At 45.1% G+C, this 23,150-nt stretch overlaps 1 protein-coding gene across 1 annotated transcript in view; it reads left to right on the top strand.

The window, feature by feature from the left end:
* The window catches only part of LOC119963183, a 269,346-nt gene that overhangs the window by 188,617 nt on the left and 57,579 nt on the right, over positions 1 to 23,150 (top strand). Inside the window, exon 6 of the mRNA XM_038791915.1 lies at positions 622 to 758. Within this exon, the coding sequence (XP_038647843.1) occupies positions 622 to 722 (101 nt within the window). The 3' untranslated portion in view covers positions 723 to 758. The remainder of the gene's footprint in view (positions 1 to 621; positions 759 to 23,150) is intronic.

The raw sequence follows: 23,150 nt of genomic DNA, 5'->3' as shown, positions 1-23,150 counted from the left end.
GTGAAGTTATAGTATCAAATTTCTAATCCATCAAAGCTTTTGTACAATAGATAGAGCTGGCATAACACAGGCCCCCAGTGTGAAGCCTCACCCGTCAGTCACACAGATTGGATAACTGTGTGCCATTAGCAACCCTGGTAGGTGAGGGGGGGGGGGGGGGGGGGGGAGGTGGGAGACCTCCTTACCATGAGCACAATGCCAGTGTCTTTAATACAATACACGTTGGGAAAGAGTTTTCATGTGCATCACCTGAATGGAGCATGACAAAGAAGGCGGGAGAGTGTAGATAGCATGTCCATATATATTGGAGTCTCTTTAATTATCTATCCCTTTTATATCAATATGAAAACAACATGCTCCTTTCTTACTGCTCGCGGCTTCTACCACAATACCAGTCGGAATTCTCAGGTCATTGCGATTCGCTTTTCCCAATGGCAGCGCACCCCCGCCCCCGGGATTCCCAGTGACATGGGATGGTTTCAATGGGAAATCCAATGACAAATGGCGGAAAGATAGAATCCCGCCAAACATCTCACATTGTTAACTGGTTAGTTAAAGCAATAGTAGTTCATGGACATTCATTTTCAGCCACTTGATTATCATGTGTGTTCTTTATTGCAGCCAATCCTGTCCAGGATAGCACAGACAACCTTGATGACTGGAAGTCTCCAGGCCCTACCTTCACTGATATTGACCTGATGGACTGTGTCAGTGTTCAGTGATTCGCAAGTTCCTGCTCAGAATATTCTTGGAGATAGGTGAGCTCTTGTTTCTCCCATGCAGAATATTCCAAGGATTGATAATATTAGCCCTTCCTTTTGTATGTATAAATTTAGAGTACCCAATTCATTTTTTCAATTAAGGGCAGTTTAGCATGGACAATCCACCTACCCTGCACATCTTTGGGTTATGGAGGCGAAACCCACCCAAACATGGGGAGAATGCGCAAACTCCACACGGACAGTGTCCCAGAACGGGATCGAACCTGGGACCTCGGCGCCGTGGGGCAGAAGTGCTAAGCACTGCACCGCCGTGCTGAGTATTAGCCCTTCTGATCCCTTGTGGATTTACATTTAATTTAATACTACAGGCATGTATTATATTTTAACATAAAACATTGATAATACAACTCTTGTCTCAAACTAAAATACATATAAAACGAATTGCATTCGTACATTAGAAAAGTGACCATTTCAAAGTTCTTGGATCAGAAGACTGTATCCTTAAGAAAATTAAGTATTCCCGAGGGAAAAATTTATTGCGAATCCTAGGTGACACATGGGGACCAGTTCCTATTCCTTGGCAGATTGAATCACCTGGGTAGAATTCAGAGAGGATAATTGACTGTGCAGGATTGCACACTCATGGGGGAGCCCAATCAACTTCAGATACATTAGTTTAAAGATCATTCTCTGGTTTATTATTCAATCTATTATTTCAACCAGTAACTATTACCTTAACCAATTGCTTATTTTCAAAGTTAAGGTAAGTTAAGTTAAAGGAATTGTAGATAAAAATATTTTTACACAATCTGTGGTTAGAATGTGGGATTCTTTGTTATCAACTGCTCTTGAAGCAAAGTTCATAAATGAATTTAAAAGCGGATTAGCTACATAGAAGAAGAGGAATACTGTGAACAAACAGGAGAATGGGGTCATAACATTAAAATATCACAACATGGTTTGGCTTCATAAAATCCTGTGCTGTGGCACTCTAAACCATTTCACTTAATTTCTTTTCAGGCCTCGAGATAACAACTGAATGTTAAGCTGTGTTTTACTTATTCCTAAATTATTGATGTCGGCCATGAATCTTATAATCAATGAAAAAAATGTGAATCCCTGTAGTTAGATAAATGAAGAGTCATTGACAGTGACTTAAAGCAGGCATCATAGTCAAGACTGAGTTGATATCAAAAGACTGTTGAAGTGAATGACAGAAGTAAGCATTTAAGAGGAACTGAGTTGCGACCTTGGTCTTGAGGACAAAGCTACCGCCTGCATTGTATACAATACCTCCTTTGTTTAATGTGGAAGACCAGTTCACTATGTTTCGGAGTAGCTGACACACATCAACAAGATAGTAGCGGGAAAGCAGAATAAATGAACATAATGTATGTGCAGTAACAGTGATCTAAAGAAGGTCTCCTGGTAATTGGAATGGGCCAGCTTTCTGTAATATGGAGGAAAAAGTATGTACTGATTACTTTCACTGATAGGTCTCAGAGAGTCCAGTCGAGAATACCTAAGAACCGTCTTCCTGCACTGAATCATATTCAGTATTGCTGTTAATACTTCGAGATACATCCCAGTATCAGTTAATTTTTTGTGAATTATCTACGAGGAAATGGAAGCATCAGTAAGACGTAAGTAAAGGATTGAGGAAGATGTCATTCATCTTCAATTCTGACATTCCATCTTGAACTCTAACAGAAAACCTATTATAAGGCAGCCAGGACTGCCTTGACCTGATGATAGAGGTCTTAGTGCAGTCTTAGAGAGAGAGAGCACAGTAGCTTTGTGTTCAAAAATGTTTTTGTTTGTAGCTTTGCTACATCTTTCTGCAGAATTAATTTTGCCTTTTTTATCTGAAGCCCTCAGCTTTAAATTTGATCCTCTTGAAAAGGATTAGCAGCCAGCAACACTTGCAATATACTCTCTGAAAGTATCAAAGTGTGATGCCCGAGGGAAATCCTATTTTTTCTCTAATACATTAGAAAAAAAAAAAAAGTAAGGTTAATGGGGGGGGGGGTTGTTGGGTTACGGGTATAGGGTGGATACGTGGGTTTGAGTAGGGTGATCATGGCTCGGCACAACATTGAGGGCCGAAGGGCCTGTTCTGTGCTGTACTGTTCTATAAGTAGGAAAGAAAAGGGAGTAGCATATTTTTCCATAGGAAGCTCATTGGCAAGAGCAGTAAAAAATCAGAACCTCTCAGAGACACCCCTCCTCATTGGGCTTTCAGACCTAGGAGTTTCTTCTTAAATCTCGCTCTAGCGTTATTCCACAGGAGGCCACATTTCAGACCCATGCCTGAGAGGAGCAAAACTCACCATTACAGCCAGAATTGAAGATCAGACCCACAATCAGGACTGCACTTACTGAGAAACTGGTTAATTCCAAAGTTTGATTGGTGACTTCTGCCAGAATAATCAGTTGGCGTGCATTCCAGAATTAGAAAAGTCACAAATGCTTTGTTTTACCATGGTTTCCAACGTCAGTGCTTCCTCCCTTTCGAATGAGATGTTAAACCAAGTTAAACTAATTGCCAACTCTCTCCGGTGGGCATAAAAGATTCCATGGTGCTATTTTGAAGAATAACAAGGGAATTATTCCTGGATCACTGACTGATATCTATCCTTATTCAACATCATTGAAACAGATTATTTGGTCATTATCCCATTCCTGTGTGTAGAAACCATCCTGACTGCACCATATTTACTGGGGCCTTCCTTTGGGAGTGGTGGTCGGGCGGTGCCGGGGTGCAAGAGCTCACCTGAATTCGACAGCTGCTTCAATATTGTGTGCAAATTGGGGCCATATAAAATACCACAGAATTCCAGTGTAATTTTGAAGGACCACTGGGTGGAGTGTGCAGCTGTATTTGGGAAGAGGAAAAAAATCCCCAAACTATTTCTGTGGGGTGAGGATAAGTAGGAATCCTGCATCATTTCCACAACAATAATGTGGATTATTGGCAGGATCCAACAGCGCAGCAATTGGACATTCATCCCTCCCCACCCCACACAGATCTCACTTCCTGCTGGCAGGGTCAGTCTCTTAACCACCTAATATCACACCAACACAAAGCTAACGAGTTGCAGTACGGGTTTATTGAATAGAGATTTTACTAAAGGTGACGGGTTACAGTTATGAAAAGAGACTTTAGAAATTGCAGTTGTTCCATTAGATCTGGAAAGCTTTAGAGGTCTTCAAGACTGGAAATATTTATGATAAGGTAAATAGTGCTGGATTGTTTCGACAAAGATGATAAAGGGGAATTTATGAATTCCTTAAGCAGAGTGTAATTGGAATAAGATATCCTCAACCCTTTTGTAACCAGTGCCAAATCCAATGCCCCAAACTGTGGCGTGGAATAGAATCCATAAATTCTTTGACCGTGAATTTGTTGTTTAAAAAGGATGAGTATTAAAGGTATGGAGAGTAAACAGGAGAGTGGAAGAAAAAGAATTGATATAGACTGCATGGACCAAACGGCCTGTTTTCATACTGTAGTACTGTAATTCTTTAATCCTTAATAAAGAATGAATGAGTAAATAGGAAGACAGAATGGGGTGAAATTCAACCTGTTGTATCTTTTTGCTGGGCATCAAATGGGGGCACCGAAATCCAATTCATGGTGCCGATCTCCCACACCGTCAACAAAATTGGAAGCACATCAGATCCCATTTTGTGTTGGACACGCTTGAGTCCCCGGAACCATCTAAAACACTCCGAGGCCACTTAAACATGCTGATAAGAGACCTATTGCCTGTTAAATGGCTCCTTTCTAGTTTGGTAAACACAGAGCTTGCAGCATTGCCAAAGATCAAATAAGTTTTGTTTTTAATCCTTTTTAAACTTATTTTAAAGCAGAGCCAGGAAGAACAGAAGTGCTCCTCCTACCTCTATAGCAGTGCTGTGGGTCACTTCAAGTCGAGGTTCACCTCCCCTGATGGACTTGCAAAAGAATCACCGTTGGTACCATAGTGGCCCAACTTTACCACATAATTGTACCACATTTTACTAGTGAACTGCTTGGCACTGCATGCTGGGTTCTCAGGACTTACTAAAAAGATTTCTGAGACTTTGTTGGGCCTTAGCCTCTGACTGGTTGGCATTGAACTAGTAGTGGTACAAACTATTTCCCAGAATGAGTGTTAACATTTTACTCAAAATATTTTTTGATTATTTTTTCATAGTGCAGCAGTAATACAGTAATGCAGTAAACATTTGAGTAGGTTTATGATTGTGATACTTGTTTAAGCTTGGTATCCATAGAACATAGAACAGTACAGCACAGAACAGGCCCTTCGGCCCTCGATGTTGTGTCGAGCAATGATCACCCTACTCAAACCCACGTATTCACCCTATACCCGTAACCCAACAACCCCCCCCTTAACCTTACTTTTTTTTAGGACACTACGGGCAATTTAGCATGGCCAATCCACCTCACCCGCACATCTTTGGACTGTGGGAGGAAACCGGAGCACCCGGGGGAAACCCACGCACACACGGGGAGGACGTGCAGACTCCGCACAGACAGTGACCCAGCCGGGAATCGAACCTGGGACCCTGGTTCTGTGAAGCATTTATGCTAACCACCATGCTACCGTGCTGCCCACAATCCGTAAAATCCCTGCAGTGTAGAAGGTCCAGCTGGGCCTGGAATGGCTGCCGAGGGGGCCGGAGTGGCTGCCGAGCGAGGCCCAGAGTGGCTGCCGATTGGGGTCTGGAGTGGCTGCCGGATGGGTGTGTGAGTGAGAGAGACTGTGTATAAGAAGCATTTGTAAGGGCTAGAAGACAGGGAAGGGTGGAAATAGACAAAGCCTGTGGGGAATAGAAGGAAAGTAGGAAGGAACTTAAGCAAGGAGTCAGGAGGCTAAAAAGGGTCACGAAAAGTAATTAGCAAACAGGATTAAGAAAAATCCCAAGGCTTTTTATACGTATATAAAGAGCAAGAGGATAGCCAGGGAAAGGGCTGGCCCACTCAAGGACAGGGGAGGGAATCTATGCGTGGTGCCAGAGGAAATGGGTGAGGTACTGAATGAGTATTTTGCATCTGTATGCACCAAAGAAAAGGATTGGTGGATGATAGTCTGGGGAAGGGTTTGTAGATAGTCTGGGTCACATTGACATCAAAAAGGAAGAGGTGTTGGGCATCTTGAAAAAATTACGGTCAATAAGTACCCAGGATCTGATGGGATCTACCCCAGAATATTGAGGGAGGCAAGGGTGGAAATTGCTGGGGCCTTGACAGAAATCTTTGTATCCTCACTAGCTACAGGTGAGGTCCCAGAGGACTGGAGAATAGCTAATGTTATCCCTTTGTTCAAGAAGGGTGTCAAGGATAATCCAGGTAATTACAGTCCAGTGAGCCTTACATCAGTGCTAGGGAAATTATTGGAGAGGATTCTTTGAGACACGATTTGCTCCCATTTTGAAGCAAGTGGAGGCATTCGGAGAGGCAGCATGGTTTTGTGAAGAGGAGGTGTGTCTCACTAACTTGATTGAGTTTTTCAAGAAAGTGACAAAGGTGATTGATGAAGGTAGGGCAGTGGGTGTTGTCTACATGGACTTCAGTAAGGCCTTTTACAAGGTCCCTCATGGCAGACTGGTACAGAAGGTGAAGTCACGTGGGATCAAAGGTAAGCTGGCAAGATGGATACAGAACTGGCTCGGTCATAGCATTCAGAGGGTACCAGTGGAAGGGTGCTTTCCTGAATGGAGGGCTGTGACTACTGGTATTCTGCAGGGATTAGTGCTATTTGTAGTATTTATAAATGATTTGGACGGAGCGGCACGGTGGTGATGTGATTAGCACTGTAGCCTCACGGCGCCGAGATACTGGGAGGTACTGAATGAGTACTTTGCATCAGTATTCACCAAAGAGAAGGACTTGGTGGATGAATAATGTATCAGACGTTCTGAGAAATAGAAGGTTTAGTGAGGAGCTGAAGGAAATCAGTATTAGTAGAGAAATGGTTTTGGGGCAATTATTGGGATTTAAGGCGGATAAATCTCCAGAGCTTGATAAAATTTATTCCAGGCTACTTAAGGAAATGGCCCTAGAAATAGTAGATGATTGGTGGTCATTTTCCAAAATATTTGGTCTCTGGAATGGTTCCCACAGATTGGAGTGTAGCTCTTCAAAGAGGAAGTAGCGAGAAAACAGGGAACTATCGACCAGTGAGCCAAACGTCAGTAGTAGGGAGATTGCTAGGGTCCATGATCAAGTATTTCATAGCTCAGAATTTGGAAAGCAACGGTATAATCAGATAAAGTCAGCATAGATTTACAAAAGGGAATCATGCTTGACAAATTGACTGGACTTCTTTGAAGATATAACTAGTGGAGATGACCAGGGAGAACCGATGGATGTGGTTTATTTAGACTTTCTGAGGGCTTTCGGCAATGTCTCACAAAGCAGATTACAACGTAGTGTTAAAGTGCATGGGATTGCCAGTAGTGTCTTGAGATGGATGGAAAGCTGGTTAGCAGACAGGAAGCAAAGAGTTAGAAGAAACTGCAGCCGGATTCTCCAACCCCCCGACGGGTCGGAGAATCCCCGGGGGGCAGCGCGAATCCCGCCCCGTCGCCACAACGCCGGCTGCTGTATTCTCCGGCGCCATTTTTTGGGCAGGGGCGGGATTCATGCCACGCCGGTCGGGGGCCATTGGCAACAGCCCACCCGGCAATTCTCCAGGCCCCGATGGGCCGAGCAGCCATTCGTTTTTGGCCAATCCCGCTGGTGTGAATCACTCCGCTCACGTACCAGCGGGATCCGGCAGCTAAGTCGCTGGTGCTGTCCTCACGGGGGGGGATCCGACCCCAGGGCAGGCCCCTCACGGTGGCCTGGTCCACGATCGTGGCACACCGATCTGCGGGTGGGCCTGTGCTGTGGGTACACTCCTTCCTTCCGTGTCGTCCCCTGTAGGGCTCCGCCCTGACTGGCGCGAAGAGAACCCCCTGTACGTGCCGCGGAGAAGAGAACCCCCAAAACACACCCGCGGTTCTGTGCATGCGCGAGGTCACGCTGGCCCTTTGGCGCATTGCCCGAACTCGCGCAGTCCCTTCGGCACCGGTTGGAGCGGCGCGAACCCCTCCGGCATTCACCTTGCCCACGGAAGTGCAGAGAATTCCGCACTTTTGGGGGCTGTTGATGCCGGAGTGGTTGGCTCCGGTTCTCCCACCGGAGTGGGGACTTAGTCACCAGAAGGAAGAATCCCGGTCCCTGATCTTTTTCCAATTAGCAGGCAGTGACTCTTGGGGTATTGCAGGGATTTGTGCTAGGACCTCAACTATTCACATTATAATTAATGATGTGGATGAGGGACCAAATGTATTATTTCCAAATTTGCAGATGATACAAAGTTGAGGAGCTGTGAGGAGGACGCAGAGATGCTTCAATGTGATCTGGACAGGCTTAATGAATGGGCCAATGCATTGCTGATGCAGTATAATGTGGATAAATGTGAGATCCACTTTGTTAGTAAAAATAGGAAGGCAGATTATTTAAATTGAGAAAGTGGATACTCAGCGAGACCTTGGTGTTCTCGTGCATCAGTCGCTGAAAGTAAGTCCGCAGGTACAGCAGGCAGTGAAGAAGGCAAATTGTATGTTGGTTTTCATAGTGACTGGATTTGAGTATAGAAATAGCTTTACTGCAAATGTGTAGGGCATTGGTGAGGCCCCACCTGGAGTATTGTGTAGAGTTTTGGTGTCTTATCTGAGGAAGGATGTTCTTTCTATGGAGGGAGTGCAGCGAAGGTTTACCAGGCTGATTCGTGGGATGGTGGGTCTGTCATATGAGGAGAGACTAAGTCGGTTAGGATTATATTCATTGGGGTTTAGAAGAGTGAGAGAGGATCCGTAGAAACTTATAAAGTTCTAACAGACAGGGTAGGTTCAGAAAGAATGTTCCTGATGGCGGGGGAGTCCAAAAGTAGGGGTCATAGTTTGAGGATAAGTTTTAGGACTGAGGTGAGGAGAAATTTCTTTACCCAGCGAGTGGTGAATCTGTGGAATTCATTACCACAGAAAGTAGTTGAGGCCAAAACAAGTGGATTTCAAAATGGAATTTGATGTAGCTCTTGGGGCAGCATGGTGGCGCAGTGGTTAGCATTGGAACTGCGGTACTGAGGACCCGGGTTCGAACCCCAGCCCTGGGCCTATGTCCGCGTGGAGTTTGCACATTCTCCCCGTATCTGCGTGGGTTTCAAACCCACAACCCAAATATGTGCAGAGTAGGTGGATTGGACCCTTAATTGGAAAAATAATAATTGGGTACTCTAAATTTATTTTTAAAAAAGGAATCAATGGGTGTGGGGGAAGGCGGGATCAGGGTGTTGAAGTTGATGATCCACCATGATCATAATGAATGGTGGAGCAGGCTCGAAGGGCCGGATGGCCGACTCCTCCTCTTATTTTCTATGTATGTTGGACAATGATGAATTTGACACATACTTGACTTTTACAAGCCATTGTGAAATGGAGGAATGTTTGGGATCCTCCAAAAAATCAATTAGCTTCGGAGACAGTGGGAATAATGAAAAATGAAATGAAAATCACTTATTGTCACAAGTAGGTTTCAATGAAGTTACTGTGAAAAGCCCTAGTCGCCACATTCCAGCACCTGTTCGGGGAGGCTGGTACGGGAATTGAACCGTGCTGCTGGCCTGCCTTGGTCTGCTTTAAAAGCCAGCGATTTAGCCCAGTGGGCTAAACCAGCCCCATTATTGACTCAGCTGATAATGCAAACTGAGCAATTTTAGCTCACCTGTGCATTAACCCCTTTTCCTAATTTTTTGCTTTGATGGGTAATGAACCAGGCCAGGTGTTAGATCTGGAGGTAGGTGAGCACTTTGGAAACAGTGACCACAATTCGGTGACCTTTACGTTAGTGATGGAAAGGGATAAGTATACCCCGCAGGGCAAGAGTTATAGCTGGGGGAAGGGCAATTATGATGCCATTAGACATGACTTAGGATGTGTTGGTTGGAGAAGTAGGCTGCAAGGGTTGGGCACACTGGATATGTGGAGTTTGTTCAAGGAACAGCTATTGCATGTTCTTGATAAGTACGTACCAGTCAGGCAGGGAGGAAGGGGTCGAGCGAGGGAACCGTGGTTTACCAAAGAAGTGGAATCTCTTGTTAAGAGGAAGAAGGAGGCCTATGTAAAGATGAGGCGTGAAGTTTCAGTTGGGGCGCTTGATATTTACAAGGAAGCGAGGAAGGATCTAAAGAGAGAGCTGAGACGAGCAAGGAGGGGACATGAGAAGTCTTTGGCAGGTAGGATCAAGGAAAACCCAAAAGCTTTCTATAGGTATGTCAGGAATAAAAGAATGACTAGGGTAAGAGTAGGGCCAGTCAAGGACAGTGGTGGGAAGTTGTGTGTGGAGGCTGAGGAGATAAGCGAGATACTAAATGAATACTTTTCGTCAGTATTCACTCAAGAAAAAGATAATATTGTGGAGGAGAATGCTGAGACCCAGGCTATTAGAATAGATGGCATTGAGGTGCGTAGGGAAGAAGTGTTGGCAATTCTGGACAAGGTGAAAATAGATAAGTCCCCGGGGCCGGATGGGATTTATCCTAGGATTCTCTGGGAAGCCAGGGAAGAGATTGCTGAGCCTTTGGCTTTGATTTTTAGGTCATCATTGGCTACAGGAATAGTGCCAGAGGACTGGAGGATAGCAAATGTGGTCCCTTTGTTCAAGAAGGGGAGTAGAGATAACCCCGGTAACTATAGGCCGGTGAGCCTAACGTCTGTGGTGGGTAAAGTCTTGGAGAGGAGTATAAAAGATACGATTTATAATCATCTAGATAGGAATAATATGATTAGGGACAGTCAGCATGGTTTTGTGAAGGGTAGGTCATGCCTCACAAACCTTATCGAGTTCTTTGAGAAGGTGACTGAACAGGTAGACGAGGGTAGAGCAGTTGATGTGGTGTATATGGATTTCAGTAAAGCGTTTGATAAGGTTCCCCACGGTCGTCTATTGCAGAAAATACGGAGGCTGGGGATTGAGGGTGATTTAGAGATGTGGATCAGAAATTGGCTAATTGAAAGAAGACAGAGAGTGGTAGTTGATGGGAAATGTTCAGAATGGAGTTCAGTTACGAGTGGCGTACCACAAGGATCTGTTCTGGGGCCGTTGCTGTTTGTCATTTTTATAAATGACCTAGAGGAGGGCGCAGAAGGATGGGTGAGTAAATTTGCAGACGACACTAAAGTCGGTGGAGTTGTAGACAGTGCGGAAGGATGTTGCAGGTTACAGAGGGACATAGATAGGCTGCAGAGCTGGGCTGAGAGGTGGCAAATGGAGTTTAATGTGGAGAAGTGTGAGGTGATTCACTTTGGAAAGAATAACAGAAATGCGGAATATTTGGCTAATGGTAAAATTCTTGGTAGTGTGGATGAGCAGAGGGATCTCGGTGTCCATGTACATAGATCCCTGAAAGTTGCCACCCAGGTTGATAGGGTTGTGAAGAAGGCCTATGGTGTGTTGGCCTTTATTGGTAGAGGGATTGAGTTCCGGAGCCATGAGGTCATGTTGCAGTTGTACAAAACTCTAGTACGGCCGCATTTGGAGTATTGCGTACAGTTCTGGTCGCCTCATTATAGGAAGGACGTGGAAGCTTTGGAACGGGTGCAGAGGAGATTTACCAGGATGTTGCCTGGTATGGAGGGAAAATCTTATGAGGAAAGGCTGATGGACTTGAGGTTGTTTTCGTTAGAGAGAAGAAGGTTAAGAGGTGACTTAATAGAGGCATACAAAATGATCAGAGGGTTAGATAGGGTGGACAGCGAGAGCCTTCTCCCGCGGATGGAGGTGGCTAGCACGAGGGGACATAGCCTTAAATTGAGGGGTAATAGATATAGGACAGAGGTCAGAGGTGGGTTTTTTACGCAAAGAGTGGTGAGGCCGTGGAATGCCCTACCTGCAACAGTAGTGAACATGCCAACATTGAGGGCATTTAAAAATTTATTGGATAAGCATATGGATGATAAGGGCATAGTGTAGGTTAGATGGCCTTTAGATTTTTTCCATGTCGGTGCAACATCGAGGGCCGAAGGGCCTGTACTGCACTGTATCGTTCTATGTTCTATGATTGCAGCCAATTGTAGCAAAATTAGCAAACCGTTCAATGTGTGCCTGCGTCAATATTGCACATTTTACATTAACATCCAAAGTCAAAATGACTCCAGCGATTTCAAGAGTAAGGTTGTTGGAAAGAGGATATTTAATATTGAAATGAGAAATGTTTATTATTGTAGTGTTAACAGAATGGAGAACAAAATAGAAGTTTCAACAAAAAGATATTTTTGTTCGGGGCCTCACGGTAGCATGGTGGTTAGCATCAATGCTTCACAGCTCCAGGGTCCCAGGTTCGATTCCCGGCTGGGTCACTGTCTGTGTGGAGTCTGCACGTCCTCCCCGTGTGTGCGTGGGTTTCCTCCGGGTGCTCCGGTTTCCTCCCACAGTCCAAAGATGTGCGGGTTAGGTGGATTGGCCATGCTAAATTGCCCGTAGTGTAAGGTTAATGGGGGGATTGTTGGGTTACGGGTATACGGGTTACGTGGGTTTAAGTAGGGTGATCATTGCTCGGCACAACATCGAGGGCTGAAGGGCCTGTTCTGTGCTGTACTGTTCTATGTTCTATATTGGAAGATTTTTTAAATTATGAATTCAGAGTACCCAATTCCTTTTTTTTATTAAGGGGCAATTTAGCGTGGCCAATTGACCTACCCTGCACATCTTTGTGTTGTGGGGGTGAGACCCACGCAGACACGGGGAGAATGTGCAAACTCCACACAGACAGTGACCCAGAGCCGGGATCGAACCTGGGACCTCGGCGCCGTGAGACAAGCAGCGCTACTCACTGAGCCACATGCTGCCCTAAAAGATATTGGAAGATAAGGGTAACACAGGACATGTGCCATAGTTTAAATAACAATAATCTGCCTTTATATAGCCCTTTAACATGGAAAGACACCTCAAAAAGCTTCACATAATCATAGAGTCATAACCTAACAAAATCGGACAGTAAGCGTGCTTAACTCACTGATCTAACTTAATTGAAGACTGAGGCCCAATTTCTATCAGGCCACAGGTTTACTTGTCCCTGCCCAAGAATCATTCCCTGCGCCCAGTTGGCATTGGCAGGCCAGCACTGTCCAATGACCTCCTTGGAGATTACACTTTAATTTCACTCATTTTTAGGATATGTAGCAAATTAGAAGAACAATTAAACGATAAAGAAAGGAACAACCTACAGGTGAAATTAGACTTTTGGGACTCGTCCGCCCTATGAAAGGTGCTGAATTTTAGGAAGAATTGTAATCTCCATCTGAGTTTGGCGTTTCACACATTTGCATGCTGCAGGACAGTCAATATCCGTAGATAGAGGCGAAAGCTATCGTGATTTGAATCAGATCAACGTGACCTTGTGTGGATTCTTATTTCAAAGAGCACAAATATAACCTGAATACCAGACTTTGCAAAAAGCAGAGTCAGTGAGCGTTATTGTAGTTGACAAGACAAATATTTGCTTGGATGTTTGGTGACAGCTCAAATCTATATGTGACACAAATGGTTTGTCGAGCTTCTCATTTGACCTCGCTTAAAAATAGACCACAACTGTACCTTGATTCACCCACCCCCGTTCATTTCTAATCTTGCCACTAGCAGTTGGCAATGATGTACAACATACACCAGAGAACTACCTCCCCAAATGCTGGAAGTTCAGAGTCCAACATGGTCATAGACACAAATGAAGAAGCACAATATTTTATATATTGACATTTTCCCCTTTGGCTACAAAAATCCTTTTAAGTTTTTTTGTTTAAAATCAAAAAATAATGAGGATAATGCAAAAAAACTTAAGGCAAGCTCTGGGAAATGTCTGTCATTCCAGATCCAGAATGATTGCTGGATCAAGTTACAGGTCTCAACTTCCAAGCATCATGCTTTTCCGCAATCTGTCCATCTCTGAAAATGCACAAATCAGTAAAAGTAAAGAGATATTGATGAGAGGACAACTTGGAATAACATCCTATTTAACAGTTTTTGCACTTTGTCCTTACGTCAACAACTTTTTCAGATTTGTGTGGTTCTGGACTTATACATGTCGATATATTAGACAGAAATTCTGATTGTGTAGGACCAGCAGCACGATAATTACAGGGATTTGGGTCTAATTTTACTACCTTGTGCATTGTATTGTTAGACAAAGTCTTTGTCATTTTCTTTTGCTTTTAGCAATGCGGAAGTGCCAATTTTCCCATGAACGCAAGGATCAAAATGAGAAAAGATGCCAGTGAGAGTACAATTAGCATTGTTCATTCAACTAGTGCAAGCACTAAGAAGGTAGTGCTGAGGCTGTATGGAGGGGATATCCTGAACAAGAATCACACTGATCTGCTTTTCTCCCCTAGTTGGATAGATGGACAACAGACCGGATTCTCTGGCCTCCCGCCAGAATTTTAGGTAGTTTTTCCCGGCAGTGGGAGGTAAGCGGCCGTTGGCCGGCCACAGGATCGTCTGGTCGCGCCGCTGCCAATGAGATTTCCCATTAAATCCACCCCTTGCTGCCGGGAAACCCACGGCTGGGATGAGCCGCCGGCGGAACCAGAAGATCCTGCCAGCATGAACAACCAGAAGATCGCGCCCAAAATAGAGTAAATGCTGATTAGCTCAACAAAGTTGGCATTCAATCTGCAAACTAGTCTTTTATCTCTAGATTTTGTTTATTTTAACAGAAGTATTTACTAAACCTTGTTCTCATTAGTCCAGAGATAACGCAGTAAATTCAACAACATCAAAATGTACAACTCATTATAATTCCCTTGACTAATAAGATTGCCTGGTTCCAGAAGACATTGAATGAATGAGACTCTGTGCTCCCAAACAATGACTGTTCAGAATATCTTTCCTTAAGGCTTGGAGCAGATTTAGAAAAATAATTACCTTTGAGCTTTAAGGGGCTATATGGGGCATCTGAGTTTGAGGAATGAAAAAAAAACATCCTTTCAAAAGTGCTATTAACTGAACATTGCCATGGTCAAGCTTTGAACCTTTTTGAATTAATGGGAAGCTTGGGGAGCTGACATTTTAAAAATATCTATAAGGGCACATCCATGTAAATGGCTTCATGTCTGAGTAAAAGGTGCATTTGCATGCTCTGATCTAAAGGGAACAACATTGTAATAATATACAAATCAAGGCAAGGTTATGTAGTTCAAGCAGGAATGGAAACCATTTTCTCAACCATGCTCCTTACAAATACCAGCTCCACTGAAGTTGCATCAGCTGGTATTCCAAGACGTATCTTTCTACAACAGAAAATATAAATGGTCTAGTGGGGGCTTTGATAATCAGTAAAATATGCTTGTTTCCTCTTGTGGTGATATGCCTGTAAGCAATAGATGGATAATAATAATAATCGCTTATTGTTACAAGTCGGCTTCAATTAAGTTACTGTGATGTGGTGCGACCTCCAACCAGCAGGTGGCAATGCAGACACAACATGCGGCCTCAAGACCGTGGTCATGTGACCAGGCAAGTTATTTTAGGATACCTTCAAACTATGAGCAGAATAGCAATTTTGCAAAGTAGCCAGTTTTGCATCACAGATATATCTTCTTGTGAATTTGAAAAAGTGATAGATTTGCTTTTTATTAGAGAAACTCCATTCCTTTCTGGCAGTGTCTCTACCATATTTAAACTCACTTGTTTTATCGCATCTATCAGTGTCCTATCAGTTAATTTACTTTACTTTGTTCTACTGCTTTGCTCTAAGTCAGGGGTGTCAAACTCAAATACACCGTGGGCCAAAATTTAAAAATCGGGACAAGTCGAGGGCCGGACTGGTTCAATGTTTTATTGCAAAACTTATTGAAATGAACTTATTGAACCTGGAACTAATAAAGCTTAGGTTATTGCCTATAAAAACAACATTAAATATTAAATAAATAAATAAATTAGTTGCATTTATTTCTTATTGCTTTATCTGGAACTTTTCCAGAGTAATTTCTAATGAAAACATTTTTCCACAGGCCAACACTTTGTGATTCACACTATACCTGAATAAACTCGGCATCAGCCATATCATACGCCATAGGCGCTTCAATTGCTGGGGCCAGCTTTAATAGTAATTAGATATTATTAGGGCAGCACAGTGGCCTAGTGGTTAGCACAACCGCCTCACGGCGCTGAGGTCCCAGGTTCGATCCCGGCTCTGGGTCACTGTCCGTGTGGAGTTTGCACGTTCTCCCCGTGTCTACGTGTGTTTCGCCCCCACAACCCAAAAATGTGCAGAGTAGGTGGATTGGCCACGCTAAATTGCCCCTTAATTGGAAAAAATAATTGGCTAATCTAAATTTTTTTTAAAAATTAAAATTAAAAAAAAGGTAATTAGATATTATCTCGCGGGCCAAAGATAATTCCACCGCGGGCCGGATTTGGCCCACGGGCCTTGAGTTTGACATATATGCTCTAAGTATTGAGAATGTCCCTGATTTAGCACTGACAATTGCCCACTCATTCCAATAGAATGTGCCAGCCATCCACTGAATATTGAATAATGTGCCAGCCATCCACTCCATTTTAACCAATGTGAATAAACCTTTTCTTTTACTGGGAAAAACAGAAAACCGACACCTGGAATTCACACTAAATCTTTGTCTTATTCTTAATGGGGGATTACCTAATTTAAGACAAATAGGTTAATGCCTCTGTTAAATATCACTCCAAGGAATTTACTAAAAAAAGGTGTTGTACCTGTCTGATAGAATTGTACAGTTGAATTCCGTCCTATAGTTTTCAATCTATTATTTATTTAAGAATAGTTTTTTTGTTTTAAAAGGACCATAACAGCAGCTCATGTTACAGCCTCAGAAAACAAAAACAACAATCTTTCTTCTTTTTGCATCTCATTGCTGGAATCTCTGGCTGTTGCCAGTCAGTTTTGGGGTCTTGTTTTCTTTCAATGAATGAACGCACATTCATTCAGATTTTAGGTCAGTTTAGGTGAGCCCTGTCAAAACATGTAATTGGCTGTCTCAAACTGCTTCTCTGTAAAGTAGTTCAGTCAGAGACTGGGATTTTCACTGGGGTTTCTTATTACTCCAACTCGCAAGAGTCTTAAATTCACAGCACACCTCAGCATCGCACTTCACAGAAGCGCCATCAGACAATATTTGATGAACCAATAAAGGGATTTTAGCAGGTTCTAAGGAAGAGAGTAAAGGAGGTATGAGAGATAGATGAAGTAGGAGTGATGTTTCGGGAGTGAATTCCAGAGCTTGGGGTCTATAGGCAGCTGAAGGCACAGCCACCATTCATAGAGCTATGAAAGTTTGTGATGGCCGAGAGGCCAGATTAGGAAGAGCACAGCATTCTCAGAGGCTAGCAGAGTTGGAGGTTATAGAGGTACAGAGAAGTGAGGACATGTGGAGTGATTTGAAAATAAGGATGGGATTTTTAAATCTGGGTTTTCCCAGATTTCAGTTTATTAATGTCAAACTCTTTTTAACAAGAAATCCAGATACAGAGAAATTAAAAGTGATTGCAACAGCTAAACTCCTTTAAGTGCCTAAAATAGCCGGCATGCTTAACATAGTTTGGCCAATGCCTTTGCAATTAACATCTATGGCATTGGTAAATGATCAGGACTATTTGTTCGAAATAAGCATTTGTCGGAGTTAACTAGAATATGTAACTGGCAGGGGCCTTGGCACAATTCTGGGTGTTAACTACTTGCATTTCCTGGTTATTCTATCTGTATAAATTGCAACATCCCCGTATTCAGTATTGGTACTCTTAACTGTGACAGAATAGTTCTTACGAAGCTGCAGTTTTGGAGGGCTGAATGGGAACATTAGATGAGGGGATGGCCTGCCTGTCTTGAAGGGGAAGTTCATATTCCGGGGAGGTCACGGGAAATCGTACAGTCCTGATCCTGGGACCTACATTGGGGTTATAACATAAGACAAGTCTAAACTTGCCCTGGCTTGTTGTCTCTGCCAAGTGGATTTGAACTTGGCTGTTTGAATTCCCATCAGACCTGTTTGTGACTGCTGACTGTGGTTTAATTTAAAGTGTCCAGTTCTGTTTAAGGCCTGAGATTCAGGCCGTTGGCCATCTGACCGTAATTGGAACCCAGCATTAAAATTTTACTTGGAGGTTTGAGCGGGGAATAGTGATGGATGCCTCATTAGGCCAGAGTTTGCTTGGAAATGGTTCATGTGCTGGAAGAGGCCAGGAAGTTATTTTTAAAATTATGTCTTAAAAAGTATATTTTAATTTGAAGTTCCTTTGTGGGCAAAGAGGTGTAGGGGTGCTCCTCTGAGTCTCTCAAGGGAGCCTTAGGCTTCCCTTGCATTAGAAAACACCCTTTAAAGCCCCTCACAGCTTAGGCCCAATGAACTATTGGAAATCTTTCACATGGCTTGGAACATTCAATACCACTAAATCCACTTCCCTTATTATTCTAAGCAGCCTTATGTTCAATGAATAAGAAATTATATTTACAAGTCTCTCTCCAGCATTTTCCATGATGCTTGATCATTACTGAGCTGCTCTTTGGATTATGTTTACTCTATGCTTACTCTACACAATATTGTGTGCCAAACTTCAAGGAGATAAAGGCCAGGATTCTCCCAGCCTCCGCATCAAAGCCGCCCTTGGCGCGAGGGCGGAGAATGGCACATCAGACCCGCAATCAGGTCCGACAGCGGGACGCGAACCTCCGGCGACCGGAGAATTGGCAGTCGGGGGCCGTTGAAAGAGGCCCCCGTGGCGATTTTCCCTGGTCGACTGGCTGAGTTCCCACCGGCGTAGTTCACGTATGATTCCACCCGGCTGGAGCTCGGCGTCGGGGCTGCGGTGGCCATCCTGGTGGGGGAGCGGGGTGATCGGTCTCCGGTGGGGGATCCATGATGGCCAGGCCCGCGATCGGGGGCCACCCATCAGTGAGCGTGTGCGTTCTGGGAGGGGCTTACCTTCTTCCGCGCCGGCCCGCTGTGTGGCTCTGCCATGTTGCGTGGGGCCAGTGTGGTAGCGGCTGCGGCGCACATGCGTGGACCCGCTGACCCGTGGTCGGCAGTGCAGGGCCGTGTACGCCAGCCGGAGCAGCGCTGAGCACTCCAGCGTCGTGCTGGTCCTGTGTACGCTACAGAATCGCTGGGCCAAGAGGCCCACTGACGCCGGCGTGAAACACTTTGGATGAATCCCGGCCAAAGGATTTGAATTCTTTAACCAAGGTATATTAATTTACAACCATCATTACCTCATATAGGTGAAATGCCCTGGAAACAAGCCATTTACTGAAACAGATCATTGTCTGCCAACTGAGTTCCATTTCTCTTGTCAACCATGCATTCAAGCGGACTCTTTATGCAAAAGACAATTTGAACTGAGACTAATATCGTTTTACTGCTAATGCATTTTCAACTTATCTTGCCTCAGAGGAGAATTAAACGTTTTTTAATGCAATCGTTGCACTTGATAACACGGAGCAGTTTTATTATTTTAAAAGTGTTCGCTCTCTTCAAATATTTTATTTTTACTAATATCTGCAACAGTTCAAGTAACAGTCAAAGCTTTTGGTATCACTTGAAGAAATGCAGTCAGCATGTCAGCTCCTTTTTTCTTTGAAATGCTTCTTCTCTCTGGTTCCTTTTTGGATTTAGTTACACCTTAAAAAGACGTATCAACTGAAGACAATCCTTTACAATGGGCACTGCAACCAGGTCATTTCAGTGTTTAAGTGGAAAATGATAAGAGCAGTGAGTCTTTGGGCTGCTGACATCTACTTCAGGTCAGGAACAGCAAGATATGTGCTGTGAAGTGAAATATGCGATGAATCTCATATTGTCAAAATTAATATGAACTGGCTTTCTCAAAGACTTTACTATGTCCTTTTTGCAAGTGCAAGTCTTGCAGATTTTTTGCAAAGTTTTCAGAGTAGTAGTGATTCAGAATGATTTATATTTAACTTGTATTGCTATCTGCTTTCATCTAGCAACTGCAGAGCAGTGAGGGGTATTATCTTCCACGAAAGCCATTTGAGTAATCCTTCTATTGACAGATCACTTTGAGTATGCAACCCTCAAGTGCATGTTGGCATCTAGTTTTCCCTGAGCAATTTGTTCTGTTTATCCCCAATCATGTAGTCAGTAGTTAGAGGTGCATATAACAATGTCTGGAATTCCAGTGTAATTAACTGAAACTTCTGTTTAACATTCCTTGGTGCATCTTGAATTTCATCCAAAATCATTTTGCTCTTCTATTTTCATAATGTCTCAGCTTGCATTCTTTTTTCATTTCCTCCCGTGTTATGGCTCTTTCACTCTACATATCATTCTGCAACCAAGGCACATGCGCTGATTGTGGCAGTATGTAGAATTATCTTCTTACTTGATTGTTGCATTATGACTGATATTTCTGAGGAGCATAAGACTAGAGTTCCAAGAAAACACAACCTCCAATGCTGCCATTCTGTATTATAGAAATGTGCACCTTGACTGCTCAGAAAGTTGGGAGACAATGGCCGGAATTCTCCAGTCGTTAGGATTCTCTTTCCCTGCTGGCAACGCACCCAGTGGCATAGGATAGCTTTAATAGGAAATCCCGTTGACAAGCAGCGGGAATAGAGAATCCCGCTGCCAGTAAACGGTGCGCCGCCAAGAAATACATGGCTGGGGGACTGGAGAATTCCGCCCAATGAATTCACTTCCAGGGTTAGTGGTCAAGGCAGTAACTATGGCAACATTCAAGATTAGATTGAATAGCGAAAAGGAATTGGAAGGTGTGAAAATAGGATTAGAGTTAATTGCGTGTGTAAGGGAAAACTGTTGGCGTGGATTGGTTGTCCCAAATGGCCTGGTTCTGCATTGCAACATCCATATGCATCTCTTGTACTTTCCTTGAGCAATAGCAGCAGTGATACAGTGGGCGCGATTCTCCGCAAATGTGGCGAATCGTAAAGGCTGCCGTGAAACTGGCCGTGTTTCACGACAGCCTCCGCGCCCCCTCCCGGGACCCGATTCTCCCCCCCGGGCGGGGCTAGCAGCGCGGCCCCGTGAAGCATGGCATCGCGGCCTTAGCGACCGTCGCTAAGTCCGCGCGCCAAGCGTCACGCCAGCTGACGCGCACGATGACGTCAGCCGCGCATGCGCGGATTGGACGGCTCCAACCCGCGCATGCACGGGGCCGTCATCTCCCTCGGCCGCCCCGCGGACTGATCCTGCGGGGCGGCGGAGGGAGAAAGAGTGCGTCCGTTATGGATGCAAGCAGGTGTGTTTGCTGCCGTCAAAACGGGCGTAAAGGCCTGGGAACTCGGCCCATCGGCCTTGGGAGAATCGCTGTTCGCCGTAAAAAATGGCGAGCAGCGATTCGTGTCGTGGGGCGGCCGTGGGGGGGCCAGAATAGCGGGAAGGCGTGAAAAATGTCGGGGACGCCCTCCCGCTATTCTCCGACCTGTCGTGGGCAGCGGAGAATCGCGCCCCGTGTGTTTTTCTGGAACCAAGAGTGTAGCCACTGAAGTTGGCCACTGCCCGACACAAAATGGAGAATTGGAATGCATGCAGGGAAAACAGGACAATGTAAGGAAAACAGGCAGGCTGCAGAATCTCCCTGTGTATTCTGTCTGCAAAGAAACCAGACAGCACTGAAACTAACAGTTGCGCATATTAATTGAACGATTCCCGGTGATTCCCGGGCACAATGGACACAATCGAGAATAACAAAGGTTAGGCCAGACTCTTCGGCGCCAGCAGGAGTCCCGGACAATAAGTCACAAACAGCCCCAAGAACCGCCCAGCTATCGGGAAACAGCCCCAGTATTGGGGAATTCAAACCAATCGATTGGTATGAGGTCCAATTGATTGCAAGCAGGTATAGGGTCCGCCCAGATGGGTGCAAAGCCCCTGTGACCTATAAAGGACAGATCTCAAGTCCAGTTTGCTCTCTCTCTTAGCCGGCCCTCCCAGCAGAACACCTTTGCAGCAGCTCTCTAAGAACTTGACCGTGAGAAGGAGAGGCCTGGCCAACAGCTTCACCAACAAGTAAGTGTCCAACCAACGCTCGCTACGAGAGTAGACACTCCTGACCCCTTAGCCCGTACCAACTGGGAAGCCTGCAGTCTCAGGACAGAACAAGAGGCCATTGTCCCCTGATCCAGTGTGTTCCCTTATCGAAGATAAGTATTGGCTTATAGTGGTAGGAATAGTTTAGTCCATTAGTATTAGTTGCATGAGTATCGATTTACTGTGTAATAATAAATGTGTTTGATTGAACCTTGCTAACTGGTGTATTGAGTCATTTATCTGAACTTGAACTTGAACCTCGTGGCGGTATCATAAAGATACCTGCCGACTCTAGAGCTAAGGAATAAAACAGAGCCAATTGAGTGTAAAGCACACTCACCAGAACGAGCAACAAGAGGAACTAGTCAGACACTCCATGCTCAGCACATTTATATATTTAAAAGTTGGAAATGGATTCCAACCATCCAAATTGGCCCCTTTCCCAAGTCAGACAACCAAAATAGGCTGCCTAACAATTACATCCTTTGTCTTTCGATTCTTTAGATCCTCCAAAATCCGGTGGCAATAATTGTATCAGGTGATCCTGGGAACACATGGAGAGGACAACATCCCAACCCCTGGGGCGCGATTCTCCGCTGCCCACGATGGGTCAGAGAATAGCGGGTGGGCCTTCCCGACATTTTTCCTGACCTCCCGCTATTCCCCCCCCCCCCCCCCCCCCCCCCCCCCACAGCCGCCCCACGACACGAATTGCTGCTCGCCGTTTTTTATGGCGAACAGCGATTCTCCGATGGGCCGAGTTCCCAGGCCTTTACGGCCGTTTTCACGAACGCAAACACACCTGCTCTCACCGTTCATGAAAACGGCCGCAAAGTGCCGTTCCGGACAACCATGGCACCGATTGGCACGGCCGCACCACGGCCGTGCCATGGGTGGCATGGGCCCGCGATCGGTGCCCACCGATCGCGGGCAGCGGGTCCAATACCCGCACACTCTTTGTTCCTCCGCCGCCCCACAGGGTCAGTCCGCGGGGCGGCTGAGGGGCATGACGGCCCGCGCATGCGCGGGTTTGACGCATATGCGCGATGACGTCATCCGCGCATGCGCAGGTTGGAGCCGTCCAACCCGCGCATGCGCGGCTGACGTCATCGTGTGCGTCAGCCGCCGTGACGCTTGGCGCGCGAGCTTAGCGACGGTCGCTAAGCCCGCGATGCCGTGCTTCACGGGGCCGCGCTGCTAGCCCCGACCGGGGGGGGAGAATCGGGTCCCGGGAAGGGATGCGGAGGCTGCCGTGAAACACGGCCAGTTTCACGGCAGCCTTTACGACTCTCCGCATTTGCGGAGAATCGCGCCCCTGATTTTGAACTAGCGGCCAAT

The sequence above is a fragment of the Scyliorhinus canicula genome, chromosome 3 (genome assembly GCF_902713615.1).
Source record: "Scyliorhinus canicula chromosome 3, sScyCan1.1, whole genome shotgun sequence".
Taxonomy (NCBI): domain Eukaryota; kingdom Metazoa; phylum Chordata; class Chondrichthyes; order Carcharhiniformes; family Scyliorhinidae; genus Scyliorhinus; species Scyliorhinus canicula.
The sequence above is the reverse complement of the archived record's forward strand: the minus strand, read 5'-3'. Positions and strand labels throughout refer to the sequence as shown.